The following is a 24,821-nucleotide window of genomic DNA, read 5'->3' as shown; positions in this document are numbered from 1 at the left end:
TGTACCCACTACACGTGTAGTTCATTCTTTTGAAAGATGAGCATACTTGGCATGGTGCAGAGATAAATGAATAAATGCTCATGCTTTTAAAGCAGTGTGGGTAGTGGTAGCTGATAGTGGAAATCCTGATAGACTCCTAAATATGTCAACTGAACCAGGATGCTAATAGAGAACACAGCTCCCAGGAGTCAATTAGACAAGATGTGGTCACAGAAGATAGGAAATGCTATTTTAATAAAGTACCATTGACTCCTTGTCTTTTTAACAGAAAATAGCCTATTCCTGGCCTGTAATTGAAAGCATATCACTTGGAGTTTCTGGTGGGAATTGCTTCGAGCAGAGGTATACATTCAGATGTCTGAATGGTACACTTCACTTATCTCCAAGAATTACTCAGAGAGATTTTTCTGGACAGGCAGGAAGCTACTTTGTTGCGCAAACCTTTGAAAGGGGATGAGAGAGAATGAAAAAAATCTACAAGCAAGTAAATGGATGGGCTGTGAACGTAATAGGTGAGACACTGAACTAGCTGTTGTCTAACCCTGCAGTAAATTGAGGGTGTTTTAAAAACAGTGTCTAAATTCAAAACCAAGCCATTAGAACCAGAAGTGAAAGCTTTGTTGAGCTTTTGGTTGTATGGGAAGCAAAGCCGGAGATACCAGAGAATAACTTTGCAGGAAGGGACCCTTGATGCTCATTTAGTGCAATACTATTATTTTTCCAATGGAGGAAACAGAGTCCCTGGCAAGAAAGGGGTCGGCCCAAGGTCACTTATTAGGTAGTGAGATAGTGCAAGTTTAAAAGGCCACATCATAAGGGCAGAGCATGGGACAAGGTTAGACTAGGATGCTAATATCTCTATAATGTGTCCGTTGTGATGAGTAAAAATCTGGGCGACGTTTACAAGCTAAGGTGCACGGCTCTTCCGAGCTGCAAACAGCAAGGTGAGCAATATTCCCCACTGATACAATTGTTTGACTCTGAAAAGTCACCTGGGTTTCCATATCGCTGAAGGGCTCTCTCCTATTGGAATAGGGGATCAGAATGAAGCCCTGCAAGGTCAGGTTTACGGCACTGAGAGGCGCTTGATTGCTTCATTGCTGAATCAGATGCAGAAAGACAGGGTTGAAACAATCAAGGTGAAATCCAAGTGCAATTAAAAAGATCAAATGCGTAGATGCAACGAAAGATGGTCCTGATGATAGTAATTCATATTTGCAAAAACAAAAACAAAAACAACAAAACCCCTCAGATAAAAGTGACCTAGAGTTTTAATGGATTCAAGATTCAGATGCACAGACTGTGATTTGACTGTCGAGCAAACTAAAGGAAAACTTAAGGCTCAGTGTCCAAGAAACCCTGAGGAAGGAACTTACAGGGTGAATAGATGCAAGTTCAGTATAAGAGGGAATGTCTTTGCTACTTACTGGGTTGGATTGGGCTGACGTTATTCTGTGTGCTTCCCTGGAAGGGTGGGAGGATCTAGGTGAACATATGTCAGGGATGCTGAAACATGATTCTGCTTTGGACTGGATGGCCCCCAAGCCCCACTGTAACTCAAGTATATGAGTCCAAACACCAACATAACTCTCTAAATCCCACCACTTACTGTGTGACCTTTGAGAGTGATTTAACCTCTCTGAGCCTCTCTTTCCTTGGCTATAAAATCAAATTTTTAAAAAATATTTCAAAGTATATTTTATTTATTTATTTATTTTTTATTTATGGCTGTGTTGGGTCTTCGTTTCTGTGCGAGGGCTTTCTCTAGTCGCGGCGAGGGGGGGCCACTTTTCATCGCGGTGCGCGGGCCTCTCACTGTCGCGGCCTCTCTTGTTGCGGAGCACAGGCTCCAGACGCGTAGGCACAGTAGTTGTGGCTCACGGGCCCAGTTGCTCCACGGCATGTGGGATCTTCCCAGACCAGGGCTTGAACCCGTGTCCCCTGCATTGGCAGGCAGACTCTCAACCACTGCGCCACCAGGGAAGCCCTCAAAGTATATTTTAATATTAGGATTTTTTTTAAAAAGAGTTTAAGAAATACACAGTAAAACTCTTAGTGTGGTATAAATTTTTATATTATTATTTAAAAATAATAATTTTTAAACAGTTTGTATCTTCAGAGCTTTCCATTCTTCCGTCTATAGTAACTCATTCAGGAATGAGCATGTGACCCCATAATGACTAATGAGATGCCCTGAGACCTTTGCTGAGGCTTCTTGGAGTTATTGTCTTAATCGATTTAAAGCGGAGAGGACAAACTTCCTGGATATTTTATGACATCTGCACCTGGTTATTACAGCCAGGAGCACTGGAGATGGAGTTGAGAGGTAGAGAGAAACAGGTCCATGGTGACTTTATCTGGCCCCTGAATCCAGCCATGCCTGAAGCCTGCTGACTTCTGGACTTTTCATGGACATGATTAAATTAATTCCATTTTACTTATTGCAGTGTGGGTCAAGGTTTCAGTCACGTGCAACCAAAGAATTGTGACAGATGTGGTCCTTGAGAGAGACATTCTCACTTCTTTATAGGTTTATTATTATTACTTAATGTGAACACTCAACCTGGCAGCTACTCCTTTCTTCCATGCAGGGAGCTATGGAGACACTGGGGGCATTGTTTTCCTTGATCGTCTCTGCTGAGACCCCAGGGCAGCAGACTTTGATGCATCAAAGACTCAATGTCCTGAAAAGTTTGCTTGTTATTTTTGGCAGCTCTTAACTTAGAGATGGTACCTTTCAAACCACAGCTGCTTCTTCTTTAGTTCCCTCTCTTGCTGCCAAAAGCCTGATTAATAATGAATACCTGGAATGTCTTCAAACTTAATTTAGCATCTGGCCTGAGGAGGTGAATGCCAAGTCTGTGTCTCATGGCAAGCAAAAGTTGGAACCAAATCAGAGATGCTGAGAAATATGTCGTCACCATGTAGATCCATAGGAGTTTTCTTTCTTTTTTTTTCTTTTATGTTGCATTGCTGCCATTGTCTGCTTGCTAATTAAGCTAACTTTGACAAAACTTGCTGAAAATTGGGTTACAGCTGAAGTGAGATGCCATCAAGTCAATGGCGCCATCATGGACAAAGTTCTCGGAGACACTGACTGGCTCTTTCTGATGTCAGCTTGTCTTAATGACCTCTGGAATTCTTCTCATGAACTCCGAGGAAAGAAGTGGGTCTGCTGATGAACTTGAATGTGAAGGTTGGTGTCCCAGTTGCTGGAGAAGAACTTTAGGGTCCTGCTGGTTTCCGTAGATGTCAGTCATTCAATGCCAGTGTCTTTCCCAGAGGTGCCGCTTCCCTCTTTAGTGCTGTATAGCCCCTCTGCAAAAGCACCAAGCTCCCAACAGTTCTGATGGGAAGAAAGGGTTTTGTACTCAAATATGACTGGGAGACTCTAGGATTTAGAGTCCAGGGTAAACAAAAGTAAACAGCTGTCATTATTGCAGGACTTCTCGGAAATTTTATAACTTATTTTGCTTTGTGACTCCAAGAGGAAGAAGATTAATGTGCAGTATTTCCTAGATTTTTTTCACCATGGAAGCTTTTTAAAAAATTTTTTTAAACTTTAAAACTTTTTTACTTTTTGGAGAGAATCTATCATGTTCCACAAAAGTCTTTGGGATTGAGCTAGTCTAGTGCCCTGACTTCTGACCTGGCAATTCACTATTAAAATGAATTTGAAATTAACACAACATTGTAAATCAACTATACTTCAATTAAAAAAATGATAAAAAAATGAATTTGGAATACCAAATGAGCATTGTCTTTAGAGTGAATATAGAACATCTGTCACATATACTTACTATATTCGAATGCATATATCATGTTGAACCAAAAAGTACAAATTTATTTCAAAGCATTAATAAATTCAGAGCAACTTTGTCATTATGCATTTCCTTAATCACTGGATAGTAAAAGTATAATCACTATTTAAAAAAGGCAGCAAACACTCCACCTAAAATTTGGTTTGGATATTGAGGTTGATGTCTCTCCAAGCACCAGAGAATTTCAGAGAAGGTAGTATTACTCACTCAGAGGACTTCCAGGAAGAGCTGGGTGAACACCAGCAAGTCCTGGTTGACTTGGGCCGGGCAGAGGGAGTGGGTTTAGGCATCTCCAATAAATGGCTAAGGGGTGGGACAGTGGAAAAGTTCCCAAGTGTGGGAAGGTTAAATTTCCCGCTGGCTCCAGAGGAGGAAGTGAGCTCAGGGTCTCCCTATGAGTCTGTCCAGATATAGGGCCGAAGGGGAAGGGAGAGTGAGACTTAAAAGAAAGCAGTGAAATATCAAGAGCAAGGTCAGACTTAATTACAGTTAGATGTAATCTTGCCCAAACAAACTGCGTTTGTTTCCCAGGGCTGCTCTAACAAGCTACAGCAAACTGAATGCCTCAAAACAGTGGAAGTGTATTCTCTCACAGTCTGGAGGCTAGATGTCAGAAATCAAGGTGTCAGCAGGGTCGGTTCCCTCTGGACGCTTTGAGGGAGAATTTATTCCACGTCTCTTTTAAGTTTCCGGGGGCAGCTGGCAATCTTCGGTGTTCCTTGTCGTGTGGATGCGTCACGCCAGTCTCCGCCTGCATCTCCACGTGGTGTTCTTCTCTGGGTTTCTGTCTTGTAAAAGGATGTGTCCGTTGGACTTAGGGCCCACCCTAATTCTGTATGACCTCATCTGGATCCTTACTTTGGTTACATTATTTCCAAATAAGGTCACATTCTGAGCTTACATATCCACAGGGGGATATGAATTCTAGGGACACTATTCAATTCAGTACACAAACTTAAGGCACTCAAACAAATATAAAGTCCCATTCTTTATCACGCTTATTAGATTGCTGAATTTCTGCACTCCCAAGTGGACTGGAGAGAACCTTTACAGGCTCCTGGGGTCCTGGGAAAGGCATGCTCCTTAAAGAGGGCTGAGACCAAACGGAAGGGTTGGCGTGGAGGCAAGTGGGAAGGGAAGGGAAGAGACAGGATGCCATGGCTCAGTGCTCACGTGGGCTGGGGGTGGAGATCGTCAGTGACTGCGCTGGCCTGTTTTCATAGCGGGGACGCAGCTGAGTCAGGAAATGCTGTGACGTTTGGAGAAGCATCATGAAGCCCAGTTTGGGAAGCGTGGATGTCTTTCTGTTGCCTCCTGTGTGGTCACCAGTGCTTTTCAATCCAGTTTTCATGGCGAGTACCCCCAGACTGAGATTTGAGGCTGGCATGTTTGAGTTAAATTTTTCCATAGGCTGATTGACTTCCGTGAGGCTGCTTTTTGACCCCTGTGTTAGTCTGCTTGGGCTGCCATACAAAGTAGCACAGAGTGGTGGCCTGAACAACAGAAATCTATTTTCTCACAGTCTGGAGGCTGGGATTTTGAGATCAGGTATTGGCAGGGTTGGTTTCTTCTGTGGCTTCTCTCCTTGGCTTGTAGATGACGGTCTTCCCCCTGTGTCCTCACGTGGTCGCCCCCTGTGCATGTCTGTGTCCAAATTTCCTCCTGTTTTGAGGACACTGGTCATACCTGATTAGGATCTGCCCTAATGACCTCATTTTAACTTAATCGCCCTTTAAACAATCCTATTTCCAAATAAGATTGCATTTGAGGTACTGGGGTTTAGGGCTTCAATATATGAATTTGGGGGTGTGCTATATTCCAGCCACAATCCATTTCACACTTTGGTGCTGAGTGAGCAAATTACGTGCCCTTCTTTGTTGACACATTTCTTTCTCTGAAAGTTATGACTGTCTTTCAAGAAATGTTTAGACGTGAGATGGCAGAGACATGAGCCAAAGCCAGAAGGAGACCTCAGAATCATGAGTCAATTCCAAAAGCCTGGACCTGCATGAATGGGGAGGGGGGCTCGCGGGGTTGCTGGGAGAACAGCTTGACATCTTCCCTGAGAGAATCCCAGTCTGTAGGGATCCCCGTCTGGACATTTATACCTGACTTCCACTTATGCTGGAATTTTCATCCACCTGTGATCAGCAGACCGTGTTGCAAATAAGCCTATTTCTTTGTATGAGACAAAAATACAAGGGGCCTCATTATAATTGTAATTCCCGTTACTAAGCAGAGATTAATATAAGCTATGAGCAGAGATTAATATAAGCTATGTTAATTACCTCGGGGGGAATCCTTTCATAATGTATACGTATATCAACTCATCACATGGTACACTTTAAACATCTTATAATTTTGTTTGTCAATTATACCTCAATAAAGCTGGAAAAAAATTCATACACTGATCTTTTGTCACGCGAGGGCTTCCCTTTCCTCCCATTTCCTGTTCCTTTTGTTTTATTTGGATTTAATCTATCCTGCCCCTTCCACCTCAAGATGTATGAATATTGTTAAGTAATGTAAATAAATTTAGCAAAAGAAATCTTTTTGTTTAAAACCAGAAATATGTATGAGAATTGCCACCGCTTTAGGGATGCTGGAAGCGTACAGCTACAGGAAATAAATGAGTTTCATTCCCCCTGCCCCCCACAAGAAACGTACTATGAGCTTCATTATTTTAGGGTCTTATTCTAGGAATTTAGATATCAATACAGCAAGAAGCTATTTTAAGACTTTTTTTTTTTTTTTTTGTATGGACTCTGGATGATGCTACAGCAAAAGCCAGCTGCAGTAGACAGAATAAAGGCCTCCCGAAGATACCTGCTTCTTTATCCCCAGAACTGGTGAATAGGTTGCCTTACATGGCAAAACGGACTTTGTAGATGTGATTAAGTTAGAGAGAGTGAGATGGGGAGATTTTCAACGTAATCACGAGTTCTTATAAGGGAGAGAGGGAGGCAGGAGAGTAAAGTTAAGAGAGAGAGAGAGAGACATCAGACAGAGATGCTGTGTTTCTGGCTTTAAAGATGGTGCCTAGGAATACAGGTGACCTGTAGGAGCTGCAAAGAGCAAAGAAACAGAGTCTCCCCAAAAGTCCCCGAAAGGAACACAAGTCTGCCCACCCATCTTGAATTTCTGTCCTCCAGAGATAATAAATTTGGTTTTTAAGCCATTGAATATGTGGTGATTTGTTATAGCAGCTGTAGAAAACTAATAGGCTACTGTAATTGATTTACTGTAGGAGCCAGAAGCAACTGTGTAACGTTATTACTGGGTAGAGGGAATATTTGCCTCAACACGCCCATGGTGGGAAACAGTGTTCTACTTCTTTATTTTTCTAAAACAAGACTGTGCCCTAGCTGTCATTTTTACGGCTGCTTTCTCTCCTCTGGGCTTTTGCAGAATCCGAGGCTTAAAGGGTCCAACAAAATGGCCCAGGTTCTCAATCTCTTCCCACTCCAGCTGCTGCTGGCCCTGGTCTGGGTCTGGGTGGGGAGATGGTCCAGGGCGGTCGCCTTGCCCTCCAATTCATGGATTCCTCTTCTGCACCGCTCTGTTCCCCAGTGCCTCTCCACGTGCTTCAGCTTGGGGGCCTTCCCTTCCTCGGTCCTCCACGGAGCTTGCCACCCTGCTGACTGCTCTTTTTCCCACCCCGAGAGTTCCCAGCCCTTACCCCCCTAGGCCATCTCTCCTCCCAGGGCAGGGCATTGGCTCCTACTCCGACTTGCATAGGTGACAGTCAGCGCTGCCCTCCGTCCCTCAGAAAACAGTCTCCTTCACTCGGACCTGCCCCCTTAGAAAGCTAGCCACGCTTCTGCACAGCACTCTTTTCCTTGTATCTGTTTTCCAAGAAGTTTTGTACCATACCTCTTACGTGGTAACTTCCGTCAATGTTGGTAAATGAGTGAACGTTAATAAACTACGTTTGGACAGCAGTTCACAGTGTCATAAGCAGTCATACGTGGTGTCTTAGAGCTGGCCTGCGTCAGCAGGAATTTGCAAGGTGATGGTTAAATACAGCCATTATTAAGTATCACATTATATAGATTTACAATTAAATGAATTATTTAGAAAATAATGGTAATAAATACTCATAACCCATCACAACCTAATTATTTTACTACATTTTTGCTATTACCTATGCTCTTGAGGTTACCTAAATTATTTATGTTTATTTTATCTGTATCCTGGAAATAATATATTGGTCTGTCACTGAGCGCCACTTTCGATTCTGCATTTGGTGACATCATATTGGTAGCTTAAAATTGGTCATGGTGTGTGTATTTACAGCACAGAGATTGGCAAATACTGTAAATCGAGGAAATCTCGTGTAAATCTTTTCTTTTCTTTTCTTTTTTTTTAAGAGTCAGTTGTTAAACATTCACTAGCACATAAGCCCAATCTGATCTTCACAAAAATTGTAAAGTGGAAGCATAACATATATTGTCACACTCACCCCCGTTTACTAATAAGGGAAGAGATACCCAAACATTACCTAGCTTATTCAAACAGGGTTTCTGAGTCCTAACTCTGTATTTTCACACACATATATATATATAATTATGTATATATGTATACATCTATAATGAGATTAATCAAGTAATGAATTCTTGAATTTATTTTAATTTTTCTATAAAGTATTTCTCCTTAGAAAAATAATGGCAGAAGTATAGGTTAAATTAGGATTGCCAGATAAAATACAAGGTGCCCAGTTATATTTGAATTTCAGATAACAATGAAAACAAATTTTAGTGTAAATATATTCCAAGTATTGTATGGGACATACTTATATTTAAAAAATTATTGGCTATTTCACTGAAATTTAATTTTACCTGGACGCTCTGTATCTTAATTTGCTGAATCTGGTAAGCCCAATTAAATACTCTTTGTTTACATATTAACAAGATGGGAAGATTTCTTGCTATAGTCCTAATAAATTATTAAAAAATATAGCTCTAACTTTCAAACTTTACTAGGGTCAAAATTAATTGCAGAAAAATGCTTATGATTCCCTAGTAATTGGGTTAACGACTGGCTGTCCCAGTGAACTTCCACCCAAAAGGGACTGCCAATCTCCTCTCTGGCTTTTTAGACATCTCTGGAGTAGTCTAAAGCAAAATAGAACCATTAAGAAACCTAGCTTTCCTTGTCCTTTCGTGTCCATTTCATACGGTAGTTCACTAGTCATTTCCTCCTGGTCCTAACGGCCATGAGCACATTTGCTGCCAGTTCTGTTATCTGTTCTCATCACAGCTTCTTCTTCTTCTTCTTCTTCCTCTTCTTCTTCAAGGTTTATAGTAAACTCTCGGTAAGTAAAGATTCTGCCCGTCAGAATCTTGGGTCTTGAATGAACAGAACATCTGGATGGGACGCTTCCCTAACAGAGCTTGTGAAAGGTCTGGGCCGGTGAAGCAGCTGTTGGCAGAGCTGCTGTGATTGGATGGCTGGAGATTGGAAGCCAGAGCCATTCGTCTGTAGCAACGTTTCATTCGCTGTGAATGCTCTGAATCTTCTTTACCTTCATGGGGCCCAGGGACCAGTGTCAGAGAGCGGAAGGTGGGGGGCTGGGAATTGTGGAAACAGAGAAGGCAGTCATGACGTCACGTTGATAATTTAGGTGGCGTGTGTTACCAGAAGAGGAAGTGATAAAGGGCGATGTAACTTGGAGACACTCCCATTCAGAAACTATGCATTCCCAAAGACAGTGTGACTCAGAAGGAAGCTGTATCAATCAATGTTCAATAATACATCAGACCTGTTTTACTCCTTAGCTTTTTCAACCCTTTAATCATCTTTCCTTTGTTCTCGTTGGATATAGAGCATGAGCCCATGGAGAGTGTAATTGTTTAAGAACCTAAAATTCCTCTTATACTGATAGTGTATTGAGGCAATAACACAACTTCAGACCCATTCAGTTATGAATCCATAGCATATATTACTGGTAGTTAAAAGAATAAGATAGAAAGATGAGTAGAGAAAGTGTTTACAGAATGCCTTTCTGCTTACCAAAAATTAATAATGGGGTTATTTTTTATAATCTATTTTCCTGACTCTTCAGAAAAGCATATTCCTATTCTGAGGACATGATGATGTGAATATGTAAGTCTTTACCTTGAGATTTTTTTCATCAGTCCAGCGTTCTGTTACTTCCTAGGAGTAGGCAAGGGAGAGTCTCCAGAATGTGGGTATAAGTGTTTAATGATGGTCCATTTTGGAATATTTTGGGAATTAGATGCTCTTCAAGTGATTTCAGAGGAGAGCCAAATTCTTTCAGTCTCTCTAATCTGCTGTTCTCAGCTTCGGCTTCAACTTATTCTGGTCCCCTCATGGTTGTTAGATGGCTGCCAGGAACCAGAGTCGCCATTTGCTTCCATGTTTGCATTCAGCTGGAGGGAAACACAAACCCAAGACCCCAAACCTTTCCTTCTGACATAAGGACGTGGATTTTTCTCTCATTTTTGTTAGCTAAATTATTTGTTTTTTACTTATGATAAAACTCACTGCTTTTGCCATTATTAAGACATATTGGCTACAAGTTAAAGAAGCTGAATTTATTAGGGCAAAATGTTATCAGTTTTATGATAGATTGGTAGATTGTATCAGAAAGGCAACACCAGTATTTCCAATGCTACAGGCTCTTCCATAATCTTGCCACTACTGCCCCCTCTCCCCTGCCCCCATCAAGAGATGGAGTCTATTTCTGCCCCCTGCGCCCTGGAACTGAACAATATTTTGCAATTGCGTTTAGTAATGGAATGCATCTTGACTTTTGTGCCTGGTTCTTTCTCTTGGGACATAGACTTTGGGAACCCTGAGATGACATGTCAGAAGTTTGACCCCCCTGAAGCATCCCTGCTGGCCAGAGCCTGTGGAGGGACCTCATAGGATGTCTGAGGAGCTGCAGCTATTCCTGCCCTCAGCTACTGGAGTTTTCCAGGCCCAGGTGCCAGACATTTAAGTGACTGAGTCGTTAAGTGATTCCAGCTTCCAGCCTTTGAGCCTCAGCGGCTGATTCTGAGTGGAGCAGAGCTGATCTGTCCTCAGGGAGCCCAGACCCAACTCCAAACCTCTTGAGTGAAGATACCGTGTCTTCAGAGGGTCAAACCTCACTTCTCAGGGGCACAGCTCTCAGATATAGGGGGACAGTATCAGTCACTGAAGAAGGGCTGAACTAAGAGAAACAAAACAGGCTAAATAAATTTATATATATATATATATATGAACACTGAATTTAAACACTGCTTTTTTTCGTAGCAGTTTTCTGTAATGCCTGAGTCTTATCAACAAGAAATGGGTTGTCACTGGTTAACCTTAGTTAGCACCGAGTATGATGTGACATCTTGCGTAACCTGTATTCTTATAAACCTGTCTGACATTTTATTGTCTAACTAACGATTGACAATGAGGATTGACGTATTAATTGTGGCATTAAAATTGAATCAATATTAAAAATATGATTTAATATTATTCATAGTGATATAGTTTAAGTGTTCCTTACTTAGGCCCTGGTGATCAAAGCTCTCAAGTGAAAAAAACAATGGGTCCTTTTTCATACATAACGTGTGGATTTCACATCCTATTAAATACATTGGGTGTATGTATGGACCACCATAAGGATTGAGAGGAAAAAGAAATTTTCTATTTTCTTTTTTTCCCTCTTTTTCTCTGAAAAACACCATTCCCATCTCAGTAGAAAACCCAAGATCTGGAGGCTCTTGTAGACCCAAGAGGCAGCCACTTGGGGGGACAGGGTCACACTTGGTCACTTCAGTACAATGAAAGCAAAAACAACGCTTCTGGCCACTTTCGGCTTTTGTCCCAGGCACACATGTTATAAATAATAAATCACCCATTGATCAACCTTTATTGCCAAGGAGATGGGCTGGCTTTAGGCCACTTCACAGTTCAGATAAAACCTCATCTATCATCTATCATCTATCTATCTATCTATCTATCTATCTATCTATCTATCTATCTATCTATCTCATATATCACCATCATCTATATCTATCTCTCTCTCTACCATCTACCTATCATCTATCTACCATCTATCTATCATCTATCTACAATCACCATCTGTCATTTCTCTCTCTCCCTACTTCTTACCTCCGTGTGTGTATGTGTGCGTGTGTATGAAAAGGATAAAAGAATCAACTTGAGTAACTATGAACACTTTTAATTGACTTTCTCCTAGCTCTAACTCTGATTCCAGAGGCTTCTGGCTGAATTCGTTCATGTCAGCCTGGTGCAATGTGCTCTTAAAAAATCACAGGCAGCAGAGACCTCCTTGGTTTTCAAGGGTTGCAAATGTTGGGCTTGCACAGACTCAAAGTCACAGAGGAAATATAAAGCTCCCACTATGATAAGGACTTTTTGACATGCGTTAACTTCCCCCTGCACAACTCAAGCCAGGGAATGAGTCCTACTGCTTACTTTTGGAAAAGTTAAACCAGCTATTTGGTTATGGACAAATCATGTCTGTGCCGTATCTCTGCCTTGGTTAACTTTACTGTTTCATTCTATGACAGGAATGAAGTGGAAACGCTGTCCTCAGAGCTACATATTTATATCTCTCTCAGGGGCTGGAGCATTCCTGGGAGGGGACCCAGAAACCTGTATTCTTATAGTAAACAGGGTGAGAAGGGCCAACTTGTAAGTAACTGTAGGACAATTCATATGAAAATGTCTGTCTACCACGCTGCTCTAGAAATGAGCTTCTCATTTGCACAAATATGCATGAACAAGAAATCGTTTGGTTGTTGCTGAATTTGGAGAAAGAACCATGAATTTTAGACTTTGAGCTGAATTAAACTACGTAGAGCGAAGGGGAGAAAGTTTTAAAGGAAGATGGCAGCCAATTTCTTTTGTTATTTAATGTTTTATTTTTTCAAGAACAGTTAACATTTACTAGGCACCTATTGGCCTCAGTCACTTGCATCTAAAGAGCAAAGCTAATTTACCCACAGCCCGTGTTCTTTTGAATGGTTAGCCTTACTTCCTAGCTCTGTTAACAACTATTCTACCATTAGCTTCAAGTTCAGTTTTAATAATCTAAACCATAATTGTCTACTGCTCCCTGCCACATGAACAAAAAAGTTTGGGGGGAATAAGGCGAGCAGTTTACATTTTCTGTGGCTATTTCAAGTAATTGGCTCCAAAGTGAAATTATTGAGTTGGCCATGGTTTATCATGTTCTGAGGGCATGAAACATGGAAGGAAATGGGCCCATAGAAAGGGTTGGTATCCAAGAATGTGTGAATGTGTGAAAATCCTATAACTTTACCTCCACTGGCCTAATATCCTGAGTCACTAGATGGTCAGAAGTATAGATAGATAGAGTACAAAAGGAACAGCTGATGTACATTCATACTAAAAACCAAAAACAAAGTTTGCACAAGATGAACAGCAAATGAAATAGCTTCTATCCAAATAAAATCTCACACAGGTCATTTTTATACATACGTGGACACACACCCACACACGCACAGACACACGAGCAAGAATGTGTGTTTGGTAAGATAGGTCCTTGGAAATAGACATTCTTAGCAAATATGGATGACAGATCAATTGTAATTTATTTTCTTTTAACACTGTATCATCATAAAGAAAACTGGTATAAATGAAAAAATCTATTTCAAATATCTACATCTAAAATTTTAGGCAGTGAAAAAGCACTTTGTTGACAAGGAGTGTGGAATGATGGATGTTAATTGTCAGAAACTGCTGAATGCCTTGCTTAGTTGCCACAAACAAATTCACATATCAGAACGAACAATACTGCTAAATATTCCTTTTTTTCCCATTTTTTTTTCTGTTAAAACATACTGCGAGAAAGAAAAGAAAAACTGGAAATCCATACATCTTTCAAAAGTTTGAAATTGAAGCAATATTTAGAACCATAGATGAGGAAACGCCGCAGCATTGGTGTAATATACACAATGCGCTTTTCTTCTTTAATCTGTAATGTACATCAAATACTTTACAACAATGCATTAACAAAGGGCAAGAAACATCTTGCTGTACAGAGGAACCCCAGTGCAACTTGAAGCCTAGAATCACAACGGATGAAGAGAGTAAACAAAGCGTGAGAAGCCGTCCCTCTGAAGTGTGTGAACCACGCGCCTCTGTGCTTACAAACGTCACCCCGACCGCCTTCTGTGCTTTCAGCCACATTCAGTGGAAAGCACTTTTTAGACTCTCCAGCCTGCACTAGAAAGGTGTTGTAAAAGGTCAGATTGAGGATCACTTCCTATTGACTTTCAAGTTAACGTTCGATTCATTTAGCTTTCTAAAATAGCTCTTAATGTTTCCTTACTGGTTATCCCAGCCTTCCTATGGAACAGGCTTTAACAAACTAAATTTGCAGGGGAAAAGAAAAATAGCAATGTCTGTGGTCTGCATGCACATGCACTGTTCCCGGTGCCGGCTGCCTCACACCCAGGAGTCGGGGGACGCGGGGTAGTGGCTCGTTTCATAGTTCAGTTCACTGTAGGGACGGGCAGCGGAGTAGAAGTCGACGTAGTTGCCCGTGGACTTGAGTCCCAGGTGCATGTACTCGCTGGCCGGAGGGCGGTGGTGGACCTGGTCCTCGAAGAAGGACTCGTCGTAGTTTCTCGTGGAATTCGGAAACGGCTGGTAGGTCTCGTAGTCTTTTCTGCTGGGCTCCTGTGGGACTGGCTGTGCTGAAACCTGCCCAGAAAAGAAGATCCACCTGGGTTAGCGCGTTTGCCCTTGACCCGTCCTCCCCCGCCGCCGATGCGCTCAACCCTCTCTCAAAGTCAAGGCTCCGAACTCCTCCACGCAGACACCAGCATTGAGCTTCTCCTGATGGACTTTCCTTTTTAAAGTTGGTTCCTGAGTCCATGCGCTATCATTCTAGGTAATCTTTTTTTTTTTTAATTATTATTATGGTAAAGTATACATAACATAAAATGGACCATTTTAATCGTTTTGTGTATAATTCAGTGGCATTAAGTACATTCGTCGCCTGTGCCACCGTCACCACTATCCATTTTCATAACTTTTTCATCATCGCAAACAAAAACTCTGCATCCATTAAGCTTAAGTCCCCATCCCCCTCTCTTTTCGCAGCTTGTGGCAACCGCCGTTCTATTTTCCATCTCTATGAACTTCACTAGTCTAGGTACCTCACAGAAGTGGAATAATAGAGTATTTGTCCTTTTGGGTCTGCCTTCTTTCACTTAACATAATGTCCTCAAGGTTTATCCATGTTGTAGCATGTGACAGAATTTCCTTCCTTTTCAAGGCTAAATAATATTCCATTGTATGGAGAGACCACATTTGTTTATCCATTTATCCACTGATGGACACTTGTGTTATTTCCACCCTTTGACTATTGTGAATAACGCTGCTGTGAACATGGGTGCACCAGTATCTGTTTGAGTCCCTGCTTTTAATTTTTGGGGTGTATGTACCAAGAAGTGGAATTGTTGGATCTGATGGTAATTCTATGTTTCACTTTTTGAGAAATTGCCAAAACTGCCATGACAGGTGAACCATTTTACTAGTTAAACTTTTTCAAATTAAAGAGGTATACACTAGACACTACAGAACACAAGTAATTTATATTCATCTTTCCTGCATTTTCTCCATCACGCCTGGGTGCTGTAATCCCAGACAAAGAGAAATTGAAGATGTACAAGGTCTAATGGTCACTTGGGCATCTTCCTGCCAGCTCGGAGGGCTGTGATCAATACCTCTCTGGAGGATGGAGGCTTCTCGGTAATAGGGCCATTCCATCACACCTGCTTAAGTGACCAGGTACCACAGCCTTAGAAGGATACAGAGAAGCATGTAAGAAGAAGAGGGAATCCACTTCAAATACTCTGTGCTCTGGAGAACCAAACCATTTCCTAACTTGGTTCAGTTAAGAATTGATGGGACTCGAGAATAATGTGGGATTATGAAGACTTTGGTTAGGGGAGAGGGGTCTTCAGACTTGTCCCATGTCCCCCAGCCCACCTCAGTGCTCCCCGTTTCCATTCCTGTTCTCTGCAGGTTACTGTCTGACGTAGGGGGCCTTCAGGGGCTAAAGGGACCACAGGATTCTTCGGGATACGTGAAGTCTAGAGTTAGTTCCCTCCGCTTGGCTTTAAGGACAGTAAAACAGACAGTGTTCATAGGCTGATAATTAGCATTTATATGTCGGGCCTAGCTATCCCCTTCCCACTGCCTCTGGGGTCCCTTCCTAAGCATCACACTCCCAAAGTGAGGATACCCGCAAGGCATGGGGGAAGGGCCATCCCCACAGCCACTGCATAATGGCATCCACAAAGCTCCTCGAGTGCAATGATTGTGTAGGAGGTCTGGGGGGAACGATGGAACACTCCTAAAGAAGCACAGTTTGATCACCTGCCAGTGGACTCGGTAATTCCCTACTAATTTAACTAAGGTTCAGCATGGAAACATCCTCTAGAAATTGGTCTTAGTTTTAAAAGATAATGATTTGTAATTAGCACGTTGTGTGTGAATGAATGCTTCTAATGGCCTGCCCGTAACTCTTCTCTCAAGTAAGCGAAACTCCCTCTTTTATATGTAATTGATTTACATTAGTAATCGACCTGCTCTTCAAAGAAGTGGTGAACTTCATCATAGCTGCCATCCAGGAGGCCTCACACTTCCAGATAGTGGCGGCTGAATGAATGAGGTTTCTGTCTACCTGTGAAAGTCCTCAGAGCGTCAATGTGTGTTAGCCTAAGAGCCTGGGCATGAGGGGGACATTTGGAACTTCAACATCTGCAATTACACATGGCTAAGACCACGTCTACCTGATCACTGGGATAGGCTAAGGTGCCCTTTGCTGGTCTTTGAAGAGCTGAGCGCTACGTGGAACTTCTCCACTCCAACCCGGTGCTGCTACCCAAGTGTGTAGCATACAAAGGATTAGAGTTGGGAGGTTTGGAAAAATTACACAGGGAGGGAACTAGAATTTACTGGTTCTATTTCAGTGGGCCCTATCTTCAACATTTAACAAATTCTTCTTTGTTTACTCTTGCAGATGTATGTATGTGTACATATATGGATGCATGTTTATGTCTGTGTATATCTATCCATCCATCCATTTATCCATCTATCATCTACCTAGTTGTCTATCTAATCTATCTCCTTCCCTCCCTCCACCCTTCCTCTCTCTCAATTTCTCCCTCCCTCCTCCGTTCCTTCCTTCCTTCCTTCCATCCTTCCTTCCTTCCTTCCCATCCATCCATTTATCCATCCAATTCCTAATTTATAGATGAAGAAACTGAAGGTCAGAGAAGATAAGAAACTTGTGCAGGATGCCATGGCTCATGGTGGGGTGAGGCTGGGATTTGAATGCACACCTGGCTGACTCCAAAGTCCATGTTCTCTCTGAGACAGGAGCACAGTCTCAGTTGAGCCGAGCTGGCTCCACCTCGGGAGGCGGGCAGCCTCACTGAGTTGACTCCAGACCCTGTGATGAGAAGGGGGGCCATGGACAAAGGAAACCAAGACGAGGCCTGACTTCTCTGTGCTGGTCTCAGTAACCAGGGGAGGGGCAGCGCTAGAGCTTGGGAGGTCTTCAGGGGAAGCTACTTACGAGGCTCGTGGCCCTCCTCCACGGTGGCTGCTTCTTTCTTTCTTTCTTTTTTTTTTTTCTTTTCTGGCACAGCCTGTTTCAAATTTCTTACTGCTGCTATGTTCTCTCTGGCTGGTGGACATTTTTGGGTTGAGCACAAGCTTATTTTAGTCTCTTATATCAGGAGTTACCTTCTTCAGTTCGTTTGTATTGTTCATAAGGTCCCATATCAACCCCTTCTCAGGTTGAGTTCTGCAGTTCGGAGAATTTGTGTGAACGAACCACCCGGAACAGCTGATGGTGGCACAGCTGTGTTTGAAGGGATTAAATTTGCTCCCTGGCCCAGTGGTATGGATGTCAGCTGGTGAGATGCATTCACCACGGAGGTATGTTGGCTGTATTTTGTCATTTACTTTAAGAGACTATCTGACAGTGTTCAAGATTAGGCAGGTGAAATGCTCCCCAATACCAGCCTTCCCCATAGAGGAGCTAAAATAAATGCATTTTTATTTTTTTTTTAAACATCACACAGTGTAGACAAGCCAGACTTCTGTAAAGGAGGTGGAATGATGCTCATATGCCACACTGGTGTATTCTGAATCTGAGTCTGTTGTGGTCCAGAGGAGCCCTGGCACATCCAAGGAGCCTGAGGCTGTCGTCTGCTCTGCTTAAGGCAGCGTCCTCTCTGGGAAGGGAAGGTGCCACCAGCTGGCTCACGTGGCCGCCACTGGGGTCCACGCTCTCGGTGCTCTGTCCTGTGGATCCTGCCCCCACAAAGCCATCCTTGCTGAAAGCGTTCCTTAGCAGCAGAGTGTTCAGTTTAAATTATGAAGGACATGCTTCTTCTCCACCTCCCATCCCAGCACACTGATAGGAGACTTCTTTGTATTCCTCACTGAGTTCGCCCACAAATTGAATGTATTCCTAACACAAGGGAAATAGCCGCCCACTACAGACCTTCAAAGTCCACTGCGCAGTGAAAGCTGAAGACTCAGGGCGTTATTATACAATGAATGAGGCCGTGGTGAAGATCAGTGCTTCTCAAAGTGTGGTACCAAGACCAGGAATTCGTTAGGGGCACAAATTATTGGGCTCCATCCCAGACCTACTGAATCAGAACATCTGGGGTTGGGGCCCAGTAATCTGTGTGTAACAGTCTTCCAGGGGATCCTAACTCACCCTCAAATTTGAGAACCAGTGGTATACAGGAGGGCACATGGGACAAGAGGACAGAGGAACCAGGCTGGAGTCTTTGCCTCTTCCTAGCTTCTTCAGGTGACTGGGGGCGAACCCTGACCCTCCTTGAATCCCAATTTCCTCAGCTCTGGGGATAATCTTACTTGCCTGCCCACCTGGCAGCCAGACTGAGGAACTCAAGATGCCATTTTTATTGTTGTCAGTAATAATTTGAAAACCAGTCAGCAAAACACCAAAACCCTTTGTTTCTAGTGTATGAACAAAAATCCTATTGCCAGCGGGATACGGTTAAATATGCTGTTTCTCTTTATAAGTATGGGATGGGCTGATAGAAGCTCAGCAGGGGTTTTGAAGGGTTTGAGTACTTAACTCTTAAAATAATATCTGTGACCCCAAACATAAAACCAAGGACCACAAATCTTACTTCACACTCACGGTTGTTTCTTCTAGGAGTCCTTACGCTCGGAATTCACCGATTCGAAACTGCAGTGGCAGGTAGTCCCGTGGGTTGTGCCCCAGCTGAGAGGCTCCCTGGCTGCTTCTCTGCTGAGTCAGGGGAAGCCCGCCTCCCAGCTCCTGCCCCGGCCCCTCCCTTGCTTGGCCACGCATCCAGGGCTGTTGCCTTATTTTCTCATCTCATTGTCTTTTGCCTCGTCCCAGAGATCCCCCTGAAACTAGTTCCCCTCGGTGAATCACTTCTTCTCTAAGATGAATCTCTGTCCAGACTCCTCTGCAAAGCTCATGAGGCCCAGCTTTGACACCGAAACTGAATGGACCCAAGCACATCCCTCCCGGTTATATTTTTCAAGCTGGCCACTTACTAGCTACGAGGTTGTGAGGTGGCTTTTAGCCCAGAAAAGTTCCAAAAACAAAAGCCATCTGTGATAACCAACCAGGCTCACGTGGGCAGAAAATGCAAATCATGGATGCTGTTTACGAGGTCATCTCCAGAACCACCCATCTGGAAGAGGACCAAATGGCCAACTTTTTTGAATGGTTAGGATGGTCTTCCTTTACCGAATTCCCAAGAGGGAAGGCTGTAAGCAAAGTCAAAGTGTATTCTGATAAGAGTCCAAAATAAGTAAAAGCTTTATTATTTTCTCAAGTCACTGGAGTGTCATAATGATTTTCTTGGAAATTTCTTTTTAGGTAAAAAACAACTCTCTTTGGTGGACATTTCAAAAATGTTGCTTGATATTAGAATGGAGTTAACAGTCCAATTGCCCCCTTCCCTCGGCTGGACCAGCTCAGGGAATAATGATGGCACTGAGCTACGGCCACAGGACTCAGCTCTGCTGGGGCCCGGCCTGCAACATCTCGCCTGTGCTGACAAGTGCCTCAGAGCTTGCTCTCCATCCAGACTGAGTTTCAGTACATCCACCTGAGACACCGTGGCCTTGATGTTTCACACCGAGGTTGAGTCGAGTTCATTCTAGGGCCTCCTGGGCAAAAGGCTGCATACAATAGGCTGTGTTCACTCTCTTGGGGCAGGGATGCCATCTTAGTGCATTAATTCCAATTTTCTTAAATGCTCAGAATAGGCTTGGGTGAAAAGAATGTGCCTCTTAGAACCATTGTGGACTCTCCTCTAAATCTAGATTGCAAGCAGTCTGCTGGAACCTACTGAAGCCACACTGTGCGATGCCAAGGACCCCTGGGCCACACCAGGGTGTTTCTTCATTGCCAACAATAGTGGGATTCCCTGGAGATAAAGGCTAATGTAGAACAGGCTGATTCTGATGAGGAGCTTCTCTTGACCTATAGAAGCTGAAGACTGATCTTATGCTCTTGGATGCAAAACCAGGGTCCTATCACATCCTGACAAATATCTTTAAGAGCTGGAGACCACTGGCTCACTGTACCTGATATTTGCTGAAAGAAAAAGCATCGATTTCCATAAATAGAGATGGCATTTCCATTTTCCTTTATGCTTGGGCAGGCATGTTGATCTAGAAATAGTTGGCGGCCACCCCTGGTGACCTCTTGTCTAGAACTCATGCCCCTCTTTATTTATTCACTGACTTCTTTGCTTTTAGCAAAGACCAGGACTGTGTCCTACTCCTTCTTCCCTTAGAAACGGTCTTGCACCACCAGACATTCTACCTGCTGGAAGGGAGTCCCTTTCCTCTTCAAAGATGCTGCCCTGCTGGGTGGTGAGAACTGATCAAAAACACACATTTCCCTTCCATGTTTACTTTCATCTGGTTACTGTGATCAAGCAAACAGCTTTCAGGTTTATCTTTTCAGTACTATTTTCATGACACATGGCAGGAATCTAGAGCATCAGCAGAAGCCAGTTCTGGAAACGATTACCAGTAGCCAAGAGTTATAAAGAATGTCAGTCTTTCTGTGATGACCACCATGGGGAAAGAAAAGGGTGAGGTTATTCATCAATAAAGGAGCAGAGGCGGTGCCTTCTTGCTTTTATAGTTCCCCGCAGAACCAGAGAGAAAACGAGCCTGCAACGAATATCTGCTAAATAAAACACACGCACAAACGCAGGTGGATTCTTTAAGTATCTACCAGCCAGGGTTCCTCAAACTTCAACATCCACACGAATCACCTAGACACCTTGATAAAATGCAGCTCTGATACAGAAGACCCTGAACGGGTTAGGGTTAGGGTTAGGGGCCAGAGAAGCATCTCTTCTGTGTTTCTAACAAGCTCCCTTGTTAGAAAGGGATGCCTTTGTTGCTGGTTCCCCCACTAGCCTGAGCGGCGAGGCATAACACCATGCCTTCTATTCAGTTGTTTACAATGAACTTGATGCGTCTATTTTATTGGTAACTGTCATGTGTAATGAATGCTTTCTTCCGAATAAGAATTGGCTGGGTTACATGTCTAGTAATTAGACAATTTGTCTAGTAACCAGCATCTTACACTTGCCGTAACTAAGACCTGATGCAGCCAAAAAAAAAAAAAAAAAAAGATTGCTCTCAAATCTGAGGCTGCCCTTGTGACTGCCACCACCCACGTGTGTGCTGTGTCCCACGTGGGCAGACAGCAGTGGGGACCATTATTTTCTTTTTCCATTTTTTATGCATGTTAAATAGAAACTAACTTATTTTTTACACTTCCAAGATATTTCACAGGAGTCGAAGGGAGAAACGAACACCAACGTGCTACCTCTCTTTTACCTGGTTATGTTTGATGTCTTCAGCGGGCGCACCATATGAATTCCTATACAAAGTTGAAATTCCAGTATTTTGAGCTGAAAGCAAAAGAGAAACAAAAGTATTAGCACAGAACGCCAGACTTCAAATGAGGAATGATGGTTATCGAGGCCAGTTTTGCCCTGACAAAGCTTGGTGTCTCATGGATCATTCCAGATGGAAGAAATTCGTTAGCCCTGAACACTTCATTTTACATACAGATATTAAGAAAGAAGAACAGTTATTCTGTAAAATCCCCGTTGCACGTCAGCCTCTTGCAATAACATTCAGCTTGCAGACAGGGTCAAGGCAGGTGCATCAAACAGATGGTCATCTTGCCAGTTCTATGGCCTTGTTTTCTGGTGAAAACTGGCAGATAATAAAAGCTTGTCACCTGCACTGAAGCATGCAGGAATCTGGATTGGCCGCTTAGTTTTTAGCTGGGAAATGACAGGAATGAAATTTCTAACTTGAGCTCACAGAAGTGCTTGATCATCTTTGAGACAGCTCATTTCTCAACGGCCTGAAGGATGGGCGGGAAGCACCACCCGCCTTTGCCCTGCGCATCTGGGTGGCTGCGGCTTCGGAGTCCTGTTCAACACAGAGACGGAAGACTCCCACCCTGTCTTGTGACCAGCCTGTGTTCTAGACAAAAGAAAGGAAGGTCTCCTCCGGTTGCCAGCAGCTTCCAAAGTCCTGGGCAAGACGCCCACTTGCCTGCCTCCTCACCTGGGACCCTTGAGGCTGCTGTCACAGGCCTAGAGGAAGGGCCCAGGGCAAGACTCCCCTCATAGCTGCTAAAAGGTCCTGGTTTAAGAAAGCTCTGGAAAACGTTGTCTGTCGAGTGTCAGCGGGTATCTAAAACACTCTAGATATCAAGAAAAATTTATCTTTTGCTTCCAGTATCTATGGGATCATGAAATAGGATGACACACCATCTATTCTCTCAGAGATACAGGCCACCAAGTCAGTATAATCTATCATTCCACCCATGTTTATTACTAAAAGCACATAATAGCTGTGCAATAAAACTCTTCTTGGGAAATTCTGCTTAGAATGTGAGAGCTAAGAGCCCACTTCCCATTTTAAAGACCACTCTGATAGACTCTCTGGTTGAACGCCCATCACTCCTGTCTCTGAATCACTGCGGAAACCACCGTCCCTCGCCTGGACCACCGCTACGGCATCCTTCTCAACGGCCCGGCTTCCACTCTGCCCAACCTGCTCCTCCATCCACCCTGTTCCCATCACCTGAGCGATCATCATGCTAGACAGACCGGATTATGTCACTCAATGCCCTGCCCGCTGTGATTATGGTAAAAGCTGAGCTCCCATTATGGTCTTTGAGGCTCCGTGTGATCTGGTCCCGGCCTGACTTCCTGCAGAATTTCCTGCTCTTCTTCCCACAGTTCAGGGAGCTGTGCTGGCCCTCCTTCCTGGCTTGAGCGTCCAAATTTATTTTGCATCAGGGATGTTGGACTTCCTGATGCTTCTCCCTGGAACTTGCTTGCCCCAGACTCTGGACTACCTCTCCTTGTTGATATTCGGGTTTCAGCTCAAACGTCTCCTCCTTGACCATGTTAGTTAAAGTTACCCTGCCCACCTGGGGCCCTCTATCTCATTACCCCACTTATTTCCGCCATCACACTCAACGCCAAGTGCTATTACCTTGTTAGTGAGTTTGTTTCATGTTTACCTTGTGTATTACCTCCCTTCACCTAGGAGATAAGAAGCTCCATGAGGACAGGGATCCGTCTGTCCCGCCACCTTTGTAGGCTGCCCCAGCATCTGGGACAGCGCCTGGCCTTGAGGGATGCTCACAGAGGGAGTGCATTTTTGCTGAGTGAATGAATGAATGACTAAACCTTAGAAAAATCTGCCTTCACAGCTATAATCTGCTGATGGAAAATGTTACTCCAAGGACAAGGTGAAATTTTGTTTCTATTACTCAGAATAAAATGCATTTTTTGTTTTTTTGGTAGAATGTGCATTTTTATAGCCTTGGCCTCCCTCCCCGGTGTGCTTGTGGCTTCCAAGCTGAAGATGTTTCTCCTGGAAGTTCTTTCCTCCTGCCCTTTGGCGCACTTCACCTGTTTAAAGGAGACTGTGTAGCTGAGATTGAACTTGTGGCCTTTCTGGATACATGAAGCACACGTCTTCACAGGTGCTCTGCCATGTATGTGTCTGAGCAAAGAGTCAACTCATAGGGAAATGCCTTTCTTTTTTTTTTAATAGGCCCCAATTTCCAACTATATCCATAGATTGAAGATTAGAGCAACTTTAAAAGGCGTAAGAGAGATACTGACAGAAACAGAATCGACCACTGGATGTTAAGGTATTTGGGAAGCTCAGGTGGGAGGGCAAAATCCCCAGGTGAATTTTAAAGTCAGGCTGTGTAGCTGCTGGGATCACACAGCCCTCCTCCGATGCGTGCTTCTGAGCACGTAACGCTCCTAGGGAATCATGACCGCGAGAAATAGCTGTAACAGTGCTGCATGCCTGAATGAACAGCTGCCTTTGGCTTTCTGAGGGCTCCTCAGAGGCAGAGAAACAGTAAGGAGAGAAGACTTTTTAAGAGACGTCTAAGCTAGAAAACGAATACAGAGAAGGCGGGTGGAGGGGAAGCCTGGAATATAAACCCAGATGGACCTGCATTTCTGAGAGCTCAGGAGAGGAGATGATAACCCAGGCAAGGAACTGCTTTTCACTTCAAAGCTTTTGCGTGCTGCGTTTTGAGGGTGACGTTTCCCATGGTTTTCCCACAGCAAAGGGAATGTTTCCTGTGGGGGAAATGGTATAAGACATCCCCTGATGCCTTAGAAACAAGGAAGACGGCCGTTTTTCAGATGTTTTTTCAATGCACTGAACTTTAAATGCCCCCTGGATTTATTGGTGAATGAAAAAAAGTACTGCTTGGATATGGAGGTCCCAAGAAATCTGATCTGCCAGTAAACGCTGGAATGATGGACATTTGCTAAAGGGAAGCAGAACAGAGGTTGGCAATTCATCATTTCCATCCCTACATGAAATGTTGATTTCCACCCGGCTTGGCTGGGGAGCTACTCACACCATCGTAGACAGGGACAAACA

General features: G+C 43.5%; 1 protein-coding gene across 1 annotated transcript in view; it reads right to left on the bottom strand.

Moving 5' to 3' along the window:
• Positions 1 to 1,695: 1,695 nt before the first annotated feature.
• Positions 1,696 to 24,821, bottom strand: part of CTNND2 (catenin delta 2) — a 943,287-nt gene continuing 920,161 nt past the window's right edge. The window contains exons 22-24 of the mRNA XM_082458356.1: positions 21,717 to 21,790; positions 11,873 to 14,516; positions 1,696 to 11,782 (exon numbers count right to left, since the gene is read on the bottom strand). Of these exons, the coding sequence (XP_082314482.1) occupies positions 14,259 to 14,516; positions 21,717 to 21,790 (332 nt within the window). The 3' untranslated portion in view covers positions 1,696 to 11,782; positions 11,873 to 14,258. The remainder of the gene's footprint in view (positions 11,783 to 11,872; positions 14,517 to 21,716; positions 21,791 to 24,821) is intronic.

Source organism: Balaenoptera physalus, assembly GCF_965194825.1.
Source record: "Balaenoptera physalus genome assembly, chromosome: 3".
In the NCBI taxonomy this organism is placed as follows: Eukaryota; Metazoa; Chordata; class Mammalia; order Artiodactyla; family Balaenopteridae; genus Balaenoptera; species Balaenoptera physalus.
The sequence above is the reverse complement of the archived record's forward strand: the minus strand, read 5'-3'. Positions and strand labels throughout refer to the sequence as shown.